Below are 16,614 nucleotides of genomic sequence, written 5' to 3'. Positions count from 1 at the left end.
GGGTCGAGTTTATCAGCATGATTTATCAAAGTCTTGTTCATTTGAATCAAATCATTGTCTTCTAAAAATCAAATCATTGATTGATAGGAAGAATTACCGTGTAAGTCTCAAAAAAAAAAAAGGAAAAGTAATTACAATTAAATTCCAGACAAAATTTTTCAAGCAATAAATTGTAAATATTGATTCAATCGATTACAAACATAAGTTCTAATTGTAAAATGAAAGTTAACTTATTTCTAATTAAAACCCTTATATTTGTAAATATTTAAATCAATATTTATTATTTATTTTTTAAATTTTTTTATTAAATATCTAATTATCATTAATTTTCTCTTTTAAAATTTAACTCTCATTCTCCGTAAAAATATCATCATGGATGTCACTTTGTTCTTTCCGTTGGATTATAAATGTTCAGCTTTAACCAAGGGAAACCCAGGAAAGAGAATCGTAGAATGATGAATGCAGGAAACTCGCATGAAAAGGCGTGAATAAAAAAATTGTCAATTTGCTCGATACAAAACCGTTACCTGTGTTTGGTCGAAGAGTTTTGGAAGGAAGGGAAGGTAAGTTTTTACTTTTGAATAAATTCATTTTAAAAAGATAGATAAGTGGAGTTATGAAATTTTAACAAAGAGATGTAAATTATAAGAGAAAAAAATTGATTAAAATTTTTTTGCCCAACTTCTCCATCTTTTTAAAATCGAAGTAATTATAATCTCTCTGCCCCACCACTCCAACCAAAAAGACTAATAATATAATAGCTTTGGATATAATAATAAAGTCATACTGATCACCTGGATTCAACATCATAATCCTGCTAAATTTTGCAGGCTTCGGGAGTGCCTTACCCAGAGAGATAGATAATAGAGATAATAAAATGAAATCACAGGGGCAAAAAAAAAAATATATATTATTTAACACCTAATTGGCACAAATCTCTGTTGGGAATAACAAGAACATTAAGCTTCATCATCCGGAAACACAAGTCAATTTATATATGGCCAGAACAGACGGTAATTTGATAGATTGATGATAGTAAATATAGGGTGTCTTGTCCACCCTGTGTGTAGTAAAGGAACATGCATTAAACAACAAAAAAAGATTTTCCTGCAGTACCGTCATCAAAGAATACAGACAAAATTGGAACTAAGGTAAGTTCTGAAACAAGAACATCTACCAATAACAAAAGCCACAAGAATCTAAATATGAAATCCAAGGCTTGATGTTAAGCTGCCACCAGTAACTACACAAACTTGACATAGAACTACATGCTGCGTGCAGAGAAGCTTTCAGAATGTGATCCAATCAAGCACCTCCCTTCTGTTTCAAAGTTATCTTATCCCCTAGACTGAGGGCAATTCCCTGAGTTTTACTTCTTATTCTGATGTATCCACTCAACTTACCATCTGTTTGCTTCTCAATGCTCACATTCACTAAAGCATCCTCCCCAAAAACACTCTTGGCATAAAGGTTTGCAGCTAGGAAACCACAATCCCCTTCTAATGCCGATCTGAAACCCGACACAGCAGCACAAAACAGAAAGAGCACAACTGAATCAGTTAATCACAATGCGTGGGTCTTCAACACCAATTGTCCAGTTCCATAATTGCCAATTTCAGATAGAGAAAAACTTATATAATTAACCTTGTATATTTAACTAGCTTGTTTCCAATTAAATAAAAACGTGTATTTTTCATATATTATTTATTCCATGACAAACTCTTGTTATTAATATTATTAACACATTAAAACCTACTTGTTTTGATTTGATTGGATAAAAGTATATTAAACATATAAGATTAAATACCTAAATATTGTTCTTTGAGATATATCATTTCATTTTGATAGGATGGGGGAAATATGGAATACTGCAGTGGAACCTAATTACAGTTTTTAAATCCATGTTGCAGATGCTCAGACATATATAAGATAACAGCTACCAGAAATTTTTTGTATGTTCCCAGGTCAAAAAGAATAGATAATAGAGTTTAAAAAAATTAAAAAAGAGTCATTATTAGAATCTTGAGAAGAAAGTTTGAGAACATACGGTGGAGTCAGGCACTTCATATTCGTCGACTTGATGATGTGGTTCAGGAACTCTCTTTCATCTTGTATTACAGTATTTACAGCAACCTAGAAACATGAATTGACGTTAATACGAAAGCTTGTTGCAATAATCAGATTATTACCCAGATACCCGTAGATTGCAGAGACAAATGCCCTGAAGGTTAATATGTGAGGAAGAACCTATATCAACGCATTATTGCTTAACCATAGAAATAAATTTTTATATATTAACTTCTTGAATTATCAAGCTTCTGTTACAAACAACTACAGTAGACAACCACCAAACAAAAATAAAACAGAAGATCCGGTATGCAATCCTAACCCCAATGGAGTACAAATTTACCAAGACCTACTTCCCCACTCACTAAAAAAGAGTAATGATAACAGAATATAGATAAACTCATTATGCTCAGGCTAACATTCATATCACTAGAAAAAAAACCCAATCAAAAGTCAAAACAACCAACCACTGATAAGAAATAATAATCAAAAGTCAAATCTCTCATCTGTATTATCAAGGTAGAAAACCAGCAAAGAAAATGTAATTTAATTCATCCAAACTACAACTACAGCAACGGCAAGGAGCAAAAGTATGAAATCTCAATGCCATTTATTCCATTATCTCAACCATCAAGATACCATCATCAATTGCATATGACACAGAAAAAGTAATTTAAGGAAACAAATCTCATGTATCATATCCTAGCACTCAATACCTGCTAGAGCAAATTATGCAGATAATGAACTTTATTTATTTAATAGTATTTTGATTTTATGAGATTTATAATCTAAAAAGTTTTGCTTTATTTTATTTTGGGATAAGGTTAAATATCATTATCCAATGAGTTTCCTATAAATGCTGCATCAACACATACTTGATTACAATACCACCAAGGAATACGTGATCATTGCAAGGATTGATTTGTGAGCCTTTTTATTTATCTGTAACGAAGGCATGAGCAATAAACAAGTAGCTCTATAGATATCAATTGCCACTGAATAAGAGATAAAGGGAGGATATACCTTGTTTTCCCATTCAAACTCAGCCCACATGGTTCTAAATGCCACATCAGCACAAGATGCAGGGGATATGTAGTCCATTATATCAATATGTATGTCATTGAGCACTATAACTGTTCTCTCAAGCACATTCGAAGATGTTTCATAGACTATGTTACCAAATATAACCCCTGTTTCTGTGGAAGACACCTTGATATTGGCCTTAATCTGTTTGCTTGACTCTGGAGCTAGTGTATAATTTTGAGGGCGCTCAACAAGTTTGAGATCACCCATGGTAGCCAACTCCAAACACAAATTCTGAAGGGTCTCCTTGGTTCGATTGATGACTGTAACATCAAGAACAATGTCATAGTGGTGTACTGTTACGTAAGCCTCAGCATAAACTGGATCACTAAATCCAGTAAGCTGAAGAATGCGGTTGAGCTTATTTGCATCATCACCATCCTTGGTGAACTCTCCAGTGGCACGCTTGAGATCATCATGAACCTCATCTTCAAGCTCAAGTTGACTCATACCCTATATTGGATAAAAAGAAACTAGTCAACAAAGCTTGAATATTCAAAGAAAGAAAAACACAGATACAGTGCTGAACACTAACTGCAGGTTTAAGTTCAGTACAAACATAGGTTGAAAGAAACAGATACACTTGATCGGCAGAAAAGTAAAAGAGTGATTTATAGATGGAAAAGAAGAGTTACAAAATTATGGTGTAAAGGGATTTCATCATCCATGACATTCAACAATGGATCAGACATCAGGACTTCACATCAGCATAAATGTGATACTCTTCAAAAATTATTTATGAGGAAACCATCAGAAATGAAAATTTCAGAGCATATAATTAGGGGCAATAATTCAATCATATGCACTTTAAAGAGTACAAAATTATTGCCAACATACCTTCCTGCTCTTCAAATGGTAAAAATCAATAAGATCATCAGGCTGTGCATTAGTTATTTGAGCCTTTGCTTTAATCTCCTCAGTTTCACGATGCTGTTTGTCAGCAAGCATTTTAACAAAGTTCTGTCTGCATGACTGCAGCCATATCTTCCTTACATCATCTCCCGTATTACAAAGCAATCTAATGCAAAGGACAATCCTGTCATAAGAATCATCATCAATTGGATGTGGAAGAATTGACGACTGGCCCAGCTGCAGCATTGAAACCATGATCAACAAGGCCTGCATAGTTGCTCTGTTAACTTCAACTTTTGAAGTTTGAACCTCTTCCAACCTTAAGACAAGTTTTGTGAGTGTACATGCGATAACTGCCCCAAGAAAGAAATCTCCTGACAGAATCAGTGATCTCAAGTTCCCAATGAAAGTCAATGATCCCTGCACAAGGGTAGGTGGTGACATAGCAGTTTCCAGAGCAGCGCTTTGGGTGGCATAGGTCCCATCAGCAAGAATAGCAGGCCTCCTAGAAGACATGGACACAGAGGTTGAGCTCAACTGTTGCGTGGTTTTTGCTGTGTCTTGGACCTCTCCTTCCTCAGTGGGCGTATAAAATGGCAGGTCCCCAAGACACTGCTTAATAGTTGCAATTCCACTTTCAACTTCTGAAAGTGAGAGGCAGTATTCACCAATTATCCATAGAGCACATGAACACACCCTTGCAGCGCGAATTTGATAGAAAGTATCCAACAGCCTGGTGATTATTGAAATACGTAATTTTGGATTTGTTTCAATGATCTCACGCACGAAAACAACAACATCCATGGCTGAAGCCACATTACTATCTCCCAAGAAATCCATCAACAGGTGCACAACAGTGCTAGCAACCTCTGGGAATTTAATAGCACAAGAATGTATAGCTTGCACCAGCATCTGCCTATACTCACCATTCTTCTCATGCTCCCCACTCTGCGTCTTCATAACTTCTTTCTTTAGCATCATAACAACCTCATCAACGTTCCTAGGAGTTATCAAGTCCAAAACAATATCAATCGTCTTCCTCCTAATATCAAGATTTGGACTTGAAAGCGCTCTAAGAACATCCATAACCATTTCCACCATAATCTCCCTATTTGAAGTTTTCAGTTCATTGAGCCTATCAAGTACGATAAGTTTAACATTATTATCACTTTGAGAAAGCAAAAGTTGACAATAAGTACTAGCTGCAGCTCTAATAGCAGTAGGGGCAGAGGAGAGTGACACCAGGGTGCTGGCACATTCATAAATGACAGCAGTGGATGGAGCATTCAACAAAGATATGATAATCTTTATATATTTTCCCTTCTCACCTTTATTCGACCTACAGACCTTCCTAATCAGCTCCAAGACAACCATTTGAAGTTGCTCACCCCAATCATTGATTCTATCAATATTGGTAAAAAGGTAACTAACCGCGCGGTCCTGAGCACAATTAAAGAGCATAAGGAAAGCGTTTCGCTTACTGGAAGGATCCTGCTCTGAGGACAAGAACTTCTCGATAATTTCCGGAGCACTATCGAGCAATTGCTCACCTTGGGGAAGCTTGTAGACGGACATGACAGCCAGCACGGCATTTCTTCGAACAAAAGGATGGCGATGCTCCAAATTGGTCAGAATCGAAGGGATTAACGGCTCAATGATCTCGGTCTCGTTTAATCGACAAAGGAACCGCAATGTGACCCCGCGAATGTACTCATTGGGATGCTGCAGATTGTTGCGAAGGTTCTGGCAAATTAAAATCATCTCAGGAAGAACCTTACCCCTCGAATCGGTTTTCTCAATGATCTCCAAATAGAGAAGAGAAGTTTCTGAACGGTGTGGTCTTCGGAAGGAAGCACATAGCGGATGATGGTGATGAAAAGTTGGGGAATAGTCTCGCCATTGAGCAAAAGCATGATAGCCTTCTTCAAAGCGTCAACCTTGGCGGGGACATCATTTCCTTCGAGAGCTTCTTTGATCTCGTTGGCTAGTGCTGGGGTGCCCTTGTCGAAGTGAACGAGTAGAGTGCAAGACTTGTCCATTGTCCACGAGATTTGGATCTGAGAATTCAGAAACCTTGCTGCGTCAGATCTGAAATCAGAGCTTGGGAAGCAATGAGAATTTGGAATCTCTGGAGCACGATCTGCCTCGTGCTTGCCAATACGGAATTGGATCAGAAAGGGAGAGAAGCGAGAGAGAGCGAGCAGATCTGTGAGTTCATGGCATCGTTCCTTGTCTGAAACTAAGAAGAAGAAATGAAAAGAAATTACAAAAATAAATAAATAAATAAGGGGAAAAAAAAAGTTTTGCTAGGGAGGTTGATGGGCCGATTCGAATCCGGTCGAGTTTTCCGGGTGACTTTAAGTATCACTATTCTAAGTCCAATTGGGCCTCAAATGAACAGTAGGTCAAGCTTAGAAAAATATATATATATATGGATTAAAATACAATATAATCTTAATTATTTTCTAATATAATCTAAAATTGTAGTGTGTGCGTGTGTGTGTGTGTTGGCAATATCTGTGTGTGCGCGCGTGTAAACTGCCTAAAATCTCTATGTGACTTATGAATAGCTTAGTGATTTGAAATATTTCATTGGCAATTTGGTATCACATTTCGCGCTTCAATGTTTCATTATTTGGTGACATAATTAAAAAAACATACAACAATCTAAATTGAAATATAGGGGAGTTAAAAAAAAAAAACATTATTTCTTATGGCTAGTTTTTTTTCCTGAGAAATCACAAGATTGATAGTTGCCAAACAAAAGCAACCGACTCACACACGCATACGCGTAGAATAAAACCACTGTAATTTTACTGTTACATATTTATATATTGATCATCATCATCTAGGTCAGTTTTTTTAACAGCATGCAAGAAAACTGAACTAGTTATAAATGGTCTAAATGTAACCAGCAAATTAGCAGTTACAACACATGATGCAGAATGGCAAATCCACCTAGTTGGCAAAAGTAAAGTGGATCTTTTTATTTACACCATCCAATTTGATAGAAAAAGCCACAGAATGCGAGCTTTCATCATTGCTGCAGCACAACACAAGCTTCCTTTGAGACGGGCAGCTGATTATAACAATCAAACAGAGTCATCAGATTCATCAGAGTCACTCCTGTCAGGCTCCCCAGCATTTGTAACAGTCTGGGGAGCATCATCTTTTGCAACAGGTGCTGCCGCCGCCGCCTTCTTATTAGTGCCTCGACCATTCTCTTCCCCTTCTTCCTCTTGCTCAGCTGCTTCCACATGTGAATCTCAGTAAAGGAAACAATCCCCAAAAAAAAAAAAGAAAAAAATCATCAAATCATAACTATAAATAACAAACTCAATTTTCATTTCAGGGCTGGCCGTGTAACATCACAACAACTCCCTAGCATGTCTTCTTTCTTGATCTTTTGGTCATGTTCTCCCCAAATGCATGAGAGAAAAAAAAAAATAGGCCTATTTTGTATGCATCAGGAGGGACAGAGCCAATAGGTCAGGAGGGAAAAAAACTGAACCTACTACAAAGCCCCAGGCTTTTGTAATTGATGTAGAGAGCTACTCTAGTTCATTCCGTCAACATGTCAAAAGCACTTCTCCTTTACCCTTTTAACAAAAAGAAAAGTTGAGCTCAAAAATAAGCGAGCTGCTATAAAACCACCTTTCTTTTAAATCACATGACCATTGGCATAACAAACTATTCCCATTTTCACGCAAAATGTAGACTAAATAAAATGTGGACTCGTGAGTTTGCATTAAGAGCTGGAATAAGACTTTTGTTCAGCTGAACAAAAATTGACTTTAACAACCAACAAGGATATCAACATTGCCCGCTGTTCCTCCAGCCATGATATTCAGAAGGTCTTTCTCAACCCGTGATACAAACTCAGGCTGCAACATGTAAAAAGAAAAAATCATAAGATCAGAAAAGAAAGATAAGCAAAATCCTTTTACCTTTTAATCCCAAAATTATGAATGCTAGATCAGGAAATATATTTATGTAATAAGTGATGTGAGAATATTATTATTATTACATTTAGATCTGGTTCTCTTCGAAATCTACGCTTGCGGGCATCTCTCATGGGTGGGGTGAGACCATGTCTGTACTCGATCACATCTGGAGCAGCATCACCAGGTTCTCTAACCATAATCATCTGTTTCAACCCAAGATATTCATCTAGCATGATTACACTTGAATAGTTGAATCGATATTAACATTCTTAAAGGAAAAATTACCTGACCAATATCAGCGGTCTTAATCAAGCAACTATCATCATATGTTTTGTAGGATTCCACCACACAAGGAAGGTCCAAGAGAGATGCTGGGAAATGATCATCCCCAATGGCAAATGTACCACTCCTCCCATCCTCTGTTGAATGGAAAGAAGAAACGTGAGAATAAAGAGAGATTATACTTTACAAATGCAAACAAATAGAGAGCTATGCATTCAACATATCAAGAACAAAATAGAAATCGAAGTGTGGAACAGCAATACCAATAACTGAGGTTTAGATTCCTAATTATTGTGTATAGGGGATATCAATCCAATATAGTAACACATGAGCAGTAAAACAATGGTTGGTTTTAAGTTGGTTTCTATCTAACGAGTGGATGTGTCACAATCAGGAGTACTCAGATTAACTTATACAAATTCCTATTAATTTAGCATGAAAGCGTAATGTACGTTAAACTTGCACAAGATTGATGTCATGAATGTTAATCACACATTGGCAAGTTAACTTGCACAAGTTAATTAGATTGACATCTTATACCAAAAAGATCAAATTGTAGGATTAGACCATGGATTGCTAGACCTTTGATGACAAATAAAGGTAGAACAACTATTCAAACATGAATAACAAAAGTCATAAGTTGCAAAAGTCACAAACCTCGTGCATTAACACAACCCATAAGAAATCAAAATGACAAAATCCATGCATTAAACAAATCATAATTCATAAAAGTCACAACTCACAATATATATATATATATATAATTAATAACATTTAACTAAACTTAAAACATGCTCTATAATCAAGTCCATCAATTTCATCCTCATCGTCCATGATTCCATTGTCACCTTCACCACCATCAATAGCAACAAGGCATATGGGCAAAGGCATGAATTCCATGGAATTGGACAAATTCCTTAGGTACATCTATGGAATCCAATTCAGGCTTTTTTGGCGGAATTGGATTCCTTGAGAATCACAATTCTAGACCAAACATGCTCAAGGTCAAAATCCATTTCCAATTATGATTCCATATTAGGGATTCAAAGCTACCAATCGAGTGCATGAAGGATCTACCACATCACACCAATATTCCAATCCAGCCTCAAATCCTCAACTTAATGATCTTGGATGGCCTATCACGTTGAGAAAAGGAGCAAGATCCCATACCAAACATCCTATTGGGAATTTTACGAAAAATGATCATCTACATTGAAAGCTTTCACAGCCAAAATTTCAGCAGAACAAGTTCTCAACGATATAGAGGAAGATATGAAAATTCTTGCATGGAGAGCTGCAATTGATGAATAATGACAGTTTGACTAACGGCAGTTTGAACAAACAAAATGCATGGTTGGTGGCAAGCAGATTCATCCAAACCTATAGAATTAACTATCAAGATACCTTTGCACCTGTGGCAGAATTTAACATCATCAAGATATTGCTTTCTTAGCTGCAAATCTTGACTAGCCGTTATATCAAATAGATGTGAAGAATGCATTCCTAAATGAAAAATTAGAAGTTTACATGGAAATTCTCCCTGGATTCAAGAATAGGAGAAAACAAGAATAAGGTGTGAAGGCTATGGAAATCACTATATGGCATCAAAACAGGCTCCTCATGCATGGTTTGAATGATTTTCCAAAGATGTACAAGGGTGCGGGTACTTTCAATGTTAGTCAAATCACACTCTACTCATAAATCACAATGATGGAAGGAAGGCTATCTTAATAGTCTATGTCAACGATATCATCATTACCGAAGACAATCTCAACAAAATTGAACACCTCAAGAAATTACTTGCAACTGAGTTTGAGGTAAAGGACCTTGGGTCCTTAAGACACTTCCTAGGTTTGGAAGTAGCACGGTCAAAGAGTGGGATTCTTGTGTCACAACACAAATATACGCTTGATCTTCTTCAGGAAAGAGGGATGCTAGGTCATAGGCTAGCTGCTACATCCATGAAGTTAAATCACAAATTAGGAGTGAGAGAAGACTGCCCTCTAGTGGACAAAGAAAGATAACAACGTCCAGTTGGGAAACTGATATACTTATTCTATACTAAACCTAACATAGCTTATCCAGTCAGCATAGTAAGCCAATTTGCCAGTCAACCCAACATAGATCACATGTGCGTTGTGATAGAGCTGGTGATTCCCAAAAGATTTGCCTGTCATTTCCTAAGGCTTACAGTAGACAATCTAACAGGGAGGTGATTTAGAGAAGACTAAGACCAGTAGTCAAGATGTTTATTTGAAGGTTTATAACTGTAAGATTCAAATCATAAAAGAAAAGTCAGGTTAGGTGTAGCCTAGGATATGGGTAGTGTCAGTAGGGGTAATGACTCTTTCTAACTCTTTAAATATGTACTTCCGTGATGAGGGATGGGGAGGACTTTTGGAGAATTGTGGTCAAGTGAGGAGAGTTCTGACCTCTCGAATGCCAAACTAAGGGTGGAGAAGATCATCTTTTCTTCATCATTTTATCTTTCTAGAGAGGCCAGTGTTCATGTTGCTGCTCAGATGGTGTAGTTTATGTTGTTTCATGCTCTGTAATTGCCATCTAAGTATAGTTTCAGCCTTTATTTTGATTGTATCCCACTCTATTGTTCAGCAATAGTAATTTTTAGTTACATTGACAGTGTATTCTCTGGTTTTGCTTGTTTTTAAGCTTAATAGAGTAGAGGGTTCCATCACGTTGTCTATAGAATCCTACAGTAACTGAAGTCTAAACCAGGATAAGGGTTATACTTCAAAATAGGGACTCATAAAGGCATTGAAGACTCAAATGCAGATTGGGAAGGTCCTAAAACTGATAGAGGATCCACTACAAGGAATTGTACGTTCATATGGGGTAATTTGGTAACTTGAGGAGTAAGAAAAAACCTGTAGTTTCAAGAACAAGTAGCGTTGAAGCAGAGCTTAGAGCACTAGCACATGGCATTTGTGAAGGTTTGTGGATTGAACGATTGTTCAAAGACCTCAAAATGAGTTATGATGAATCAATGCAATTCTTTTGTGACAATCTAGCAACCATAAGGATCACCAAGAATCCCATTCATCATGATTGGACCAAGCTTGTAAAAATCGATTGCCACTTCATCAAAGAGAAAATGGTAGAAGTAAAATATACTCCAACAAGGCAGCAGATTGCAGATATACTCATAAAATCCTTAGCCAAGACCAAGTTTGAGAACCTAGCAAGCAAGCTATGAATGATTAGCATCCATTCACCAGCTTAGGGGGGTGTTGGTATACTCCAATGGGCTTGGACCAAATGCTTTTCAATCCATTAGTTATTAGGGTTTAATTATGCATATTCCATTTTTATTATATTTAATTATGTTTTTGTTATTAGGAATTACTACTAGGATATTTTCAAATTCTAGTAGGATTAGATTCAAATTTATTGTTGTAACCCTAGGCTCCTATATATGTATCATGATTATGAGGAGAATAAAATAATTTGAGATATTAATTCTCAGAAAGTTTCAATCCCCAACCTCATTTCACCTTTTCTACGAACACCCTGAATTTTCAGACTTTCTCTAAATACTTCTCCACCAATGGGAATAATGACAAAGACCAACCTTCTACCTAGAGCTGCGAATACAAGCAGACTCAGCCTTTAAAAGCCTGAGCCCTAAAGCCTGATTCTCCATTTTGAGCTCCATGTCTCAAGCCCAGCCCTTATATGAAGGGCTAAGGACCTGGCTCACAAGCCCTTTTCTAAAAAAATAAAAAAAATTAAAATAAAATTAGACATTATAAATTAATTAAAATATTCTAAAATTAAAAAAATTAAAATCCTCATAATTTTTTAGAAATTAAACAACACAAGAAGTTTAGTAATAAAATTTAAATCTTGACTAAAAAATAGTTCATTTTTTATAAATACACAAACATAATAATTATAGAAAAATATCAGAAATTTTATACTATATACTAATATTTATTAAATTATATTAAATTAATTTTAGAATAAATTAAAATTAATAATAATATAATGCGTGTAGGAATTAGGTGAGCAGGTCATTGGCTTCAAACACGTGTTCCACTAAAAATAACAATAATAATAATAATAATAATAATAATATAATAGAGCTTGAAGGGCCGCCCAAGTCGGAGCCTTTTTTTACAGGGCTTATCAAGGTCAAGCCCTTAAGCCCAATTTTTTAAAAAAAATTCATTTTCAAAGCTCAAACCCTTATTTAAACAGGGCTTCCAAGCCCGGCCCTTATTCCCGGCTCTACTTCTACCAGTGTCTGGAAAGGTTTCCAGGAGAGTGAGGATAAGTTTGACACTCTGTTCACAGAAGATAGTAGAAGATTTGAAGTGCACGGTGTCATAACCATTTTCACCACCACCCAAAAAAATACCTTTCATGTCACCTTAATCATTTGGCTTCCTTCAACAGAATCATGTTTATTATACTTGAGTTTCCTTTCTTTGCTATCATGTCTTTCCACTCTAGTAAATAAATTCTCTAATGAGCAACCACTGTGCACCAGATTAGAGAAGAAGGAGAAGGTGACTAAAGACAAAGGAGATAGATGCTTCTAGAGACAACTGGAGACGATGGAGCCTGCTGAGAAGGGAAGGGCTTATGGTTTGAAAAGTTTCAATCCCATGATTAAATTTTCAATGCAACCTTCCCCATGGGTTTCGCCAATCTCATCTACATAGGTTTCACTAGTCCCAAGTAGCAACCAATCCATTGTACCAAGCACTCTATTAGTGGGCTAACCCAATACCACCTACCGAACATTTAGCTGAGTCAAAGCTTTGAAAAGCATAGCTAATAACATAAGAATATGTGTATTTGTCATGTGAACCTAAGTTCATCTAGAGACTGATTTCAAAATCCTTCTCTTTTTATGTGTGTGCATGTATGTGTGCACGCACATTTACATAAAGGAGAAGAAAAGACCGTGTGCGCATAAATGCAAAAGTATTCAATGATAAAAGAAAATGCTCACCAGGAAATGACAAATCTAATGACTTGTCTTCAGATGAAGAAGCATTTTCATTGAGAAGACGCTCTATACGCTCAGCAACAGCTGGTGGAACTCTAAGTATGAATTGCTCCTCCATGACTTGAAAAAATAATTTAAAAAGGGAGAGAAAATTACAAATCTAGGAATAGCTTTGAATCCAGCAAGCTTTTTTCAACAAACTCAACGTAAAAAATTGCCTAACAAAGTCAAGGAAAATATAACATCAGTTAATTGATATAAATGTAAGGGAAAATTAATCATTTGACCCCTATTGTATTCATTGTGACTTGGCATCTTGGTGCTTATAATTTTGATTCAATTGCAACTCATTTTTTGAATTTTAATTCAGTACAACTCAATCTCTATAGTTTTAACCATTTAAAATATTAGTCCCTGTATTTTAGAAAATAAAATTATAAGGACTAAAGTTATTTCTTGAAACTTAGGAACTAATGTCTTAAATTACTAAAACTATAGAGACTAAGTTGCATCCAAGTGAAAACTATAAGTGCTGAGTTGCATTAAGTTAAAATTTAAGAATTGGGTTACAACTTAATCAAAACCATAGGGACAAAATGATTATTTTTTCCTAAATGTAAAATGCATACTGGCATAGCTCCTTCAACATAATATGTCTGGGCATTCAAGTCCCAAAACTGCAATACTTTTAGAATTAGACCAGCTTTCTATTATTTTCATTAAGTTTCTATTAAGATCCTTGCTTACCTGCAAATTATATCCACTTAGATCACTCAACAACATACAGAGATTTCAGCATAAACCATCCAGATATGCAGCAGCAACTGAAGTGAGCTTTTTGTTTCACTCAACCAAAAAATTTTCTTTGTTTCACAAAAACCAAATATCTCCACATGTAAAAGCTAGGTTACTGTAAAGAAAGGTTCTCTACTATATGACTGAAAGGGATATTATTAAGAAGGCATCTCCTTTTGTTTGCTTTTCCTGATTGCTACAACCTAATAAGAAAATGACCCTTTGCATACAATTATTTAAGTCAGGCTCCAGAAAATGACCCTATTGTCTCTTTCGCTAAAAGGTCTTTCATCACAGACTAGATACCTGCAGATGTAATTTTCTCATTGACGAACTGACGTTTAATGAACCATGTGGGGGAATCATACACATGAGGAGCAGAAGACGGAATTCTAACACTACATATCACAGACGTAATTTTCTCATTGATGAATTTTTATGAAGTCAATATCTTTGCAATCCCTATGCACCACTGCAGCCCTTTATACTAAGATCCAAAGTTACACAAAGCTCCCAAGACTTTACCAGAATGAAGAAGCTGACAGGAATAAACTTCTGGTCATGTAGAGGAATAATTTAGCCCATAACTATACATCTCTCATTAGGTTTCTTCCTCAGACAATAAGTCTATACATTCAAGAGCAGATGAATAATTTGCCATGTGACAATATAAACAGAAAACACTGGCTATTCTATAACTTTGTCCTTCATTGCTTTGCTCCACACTACCAAGACATGGGCTCATAAGCCAGCAGCCCCAAAAAAAAAACTCGGGAGGGGGGGATCAACATCCAAAAGAAAATTATAGCACCCGTTTCACCATATACATTGCCACTGGTGGAAGAAGTAAGGAAAGAAATTGTACCAACTACTACTTCAAGCGATCCAATTCCATTTACAACCTAAAAAGAGGCCGTTTAAACCATAAAAAAAAAAAAAGGTTTCAAGCATCCAATTGCGCTGTTGCTCACCTCTCGCTATCTGATTTCCCAACAATTTACATCCTGTGTGCCATCAACTTACATCTATCCAAATTCGAAAGTAGTTGAAGTGAGTTTCCTACGCAGCTTAAATTTTAAACTTGCATGTTGAAGATCGAAGCTACCACATGAAGAATGGAAACAAGCATCTTTTTCCTTGGCGTATACGCAACAAAACTCAAAAAAACAGACACAAAGCATCAGGAAAACAATACACTAGCTAGCTAAAAAGCAAAATGCTTTAGATCACATGAGCTACCTTCTTGGAGACATTTGTCACAACATCAAACCAATTTAGAGAAGTTTCAGCCCATTTAAAAAGTTTTAGACACCCAAAAGATAGAACCTTTAATTTAGAAACTTACAAAGAGTGGCTTCCCTCAATAGCGATATATTTAAGCACTGACTAAAATTATTTCAAACTAATCGAATCAAACTGTTAAAAAAATATGTACTATATGGTTTAATGCAAAATATATGAAGGATGAGATACAAGTGGATCTCCTCCCTCCCGTGCGAGCATGCCAATTGCAGGTCAATTGCCTTGTTCTCCTCCGCAGATTGATCTGAAAGACAAGCTTAATCAGGATTTATTCCGTGCACTTCTTCCTCATTGGAAAACCTAGGCTTTACCAATTTTGATTCATATTGCTTCTCAAAAATTAGACGAAGATTAGAATTGATTTTATTATACCGGACCAGGGCAGAATCCCCCCCCCCCTCTTATCATAAATTGATACTGAGAAATTTGTTAACAGATAAAAAATGAAAAAAGCTCCCATGGCAGGAAAATATCTCTTTTGCCACACTCTTTTGCCACACCCTCAGCTACTACGTTTTCTTCTTCCAGCGACTTCGACATGGTTTTACATCCCCACCTCTCCCTCACGGAGATTACGGCCTTAACTACAGTCTAGAAGCTCAGAATCTCTATTAGCTATTCACTGCTTCTCCCATTCAAAGTGTGCAATGCTGGGTTCACCATTCAAGCCTTTGGTTCAATCTAACGGAGTGAAGTTGGACCATGACACGCAATTGAGGAGCACGCAATGGAGAGGAACCACATCGAGATGAGATACCTGCAACCACCGATTGAGCTTGCCCCTTCCTTTTCCCCTCGCGATCACGACGGCGATGAGCTCAATCTTCCCCGGAGAGCCCTAACACGATGAGATCCAGACCTATAATTGCGCCCTGGCGTTGTTTGCGTCCTTCCCTGCTGTGTCGTTGAATTGATTTTGATTCTGTTAATATAAGCTCACTTTGCTTGTCAAAACAAAAAACAAAAAACAAAAGAGCACTTTTATTTTTAAATTTTCTAATTATACTTCAGATTCTGCAAATTTTCTTGTGGTAAAAAGAAGAAGAAGAAGAAGAATTATTTTCATAACATAGGACATGATTTTTCGTTGGGGAAACGATAAGTAGATTTCAGAAAATTAAATTAATGATAGTTATATCCAAACAAATTTAAAAAGAAAAAAAAAGAAAGAGTTATACATATCAATTTAAACAGTTACAATATAAATATTATATTTAATATTTAAATACTTACTTATAATTAAAATTTATATATTTATAATTATATAAATAAATATTTTAATTTAATTTTTTAAAAAATTATTAGAAATTTATT

General features: G+C 36.0%; 2 protein-coding genes across 5 annotated transcripts; both read right to left on the bottom strand.

The window, feature by feature from the left end:
* Window positions 1–972: 972 nt before the first annotated feature.
* Window positions 973–6,248, bottom strand: LOC129288416 (coatomer subunit beta-1-like). The gene is given in 5 exon segments (XM_054924965.1): window positions 973–1,510; window positions 2,048–2,133; window positions 3,091–3,603; window positions 3,988–5,822; window positions 5,825–6,248. Coding segments are annotated over 5 exon segments (2,856 nt in total). The 5' UTR covers window positions 6,042–6,248; the 3' UTR covers window positions 973–1,305.
* A 551-nt stretch (window positions 6,249–6,799) lies between these two features.
* Window positions 6,800–16,216, bottom strand: LOC129288570 (transcription initiation factor TFIID subunit 7-like). Of its 4 annotated transcripts, XM_054925207.1 has the most exons (8): window positions 16,058–16,211; window positions 15,472–15,544; window positions 14,970–15,023; window positions 13,207–13,323; window positions 8,232–8,365; window positions 8,030–8,149; window positions 7,805–7,886; window positions 6,800–7,249 (listed from the first exon to the last, which is right to left on the bottom strand). In XM_054925207.1, the coding sequence occupies exons 4-8, from the start codon at window positions 13,319–13,321 to the stop codon at window positions 7,095–7,097; spliced, it is 606 nt and encodes a 201-aa protein (XP_054781182.1). In that variant the 5' UTR covers window positions 13,322–13,323; window positions 14,970–15,023; window positions 15,472–15,544; window positions 16,058–16,211; the 3' UTR covers window positions 6,800–7,094. The 4 variants fall into 4 exon arrangements, with proteins under 4 accessions (XP_054781182.1, XP_054781181.1, XP_054781183.1 ...); XM_054925206.1 differs by lacking the exon at window positions 15,472–15,544 and having other exon boundaries at window positions 16,058–16,213; XM_054925208.1 differs by lacking the exon at window positions 14,970–15,023.
* Window positions 16,217–16,614: the final 398 nt, after the last annotated feature.

This window comes from Prosopis cineraria, unplaced genomic scaffold, assembly GCF_029017545.1.
Source record: "Prosopis cineraria cultivar Desert tree isolate PC_DT_omini unplaced genomic scaffold, ASM2901754v1 PC12, whole genome shotgun sequence".
Taxonomy (NCBI): Eukaryota; Viridiplantae; Streptophyta; class Magnoliopsida; order Fabales; family Fabaceae; genus Prosopis; species Prosopis cineraria.
The sequence above is the reverse complement of the archived record's forward strand: the minus strand, read 5'-3'. Positions and strand labels throughout refer to the sequence as shown.

Coding starts and splice junctions, on each gene's coding strand:
- LOC129288570 (XM_054925205.1), bottom strand. CDS start 13,321: ATGGAGGAGCAATTCATACTTAGAGTTCCACCAGCTGTTGCTGAGCGT. Junction 8,366..13,206: donor ATTAGATTTGTCATTTCCTG/GTGAGCATTTTC, acceptor TCCATTCAACAG/AGGATGGGAGGAGTGGTACA. Junction 7,887..8,029: donor GAAGAGAACCAGATCTAAAT/GTAATAATAATA, acceptor TACATGTTGCAG/CCTGAGTTTGTATCACGGGT.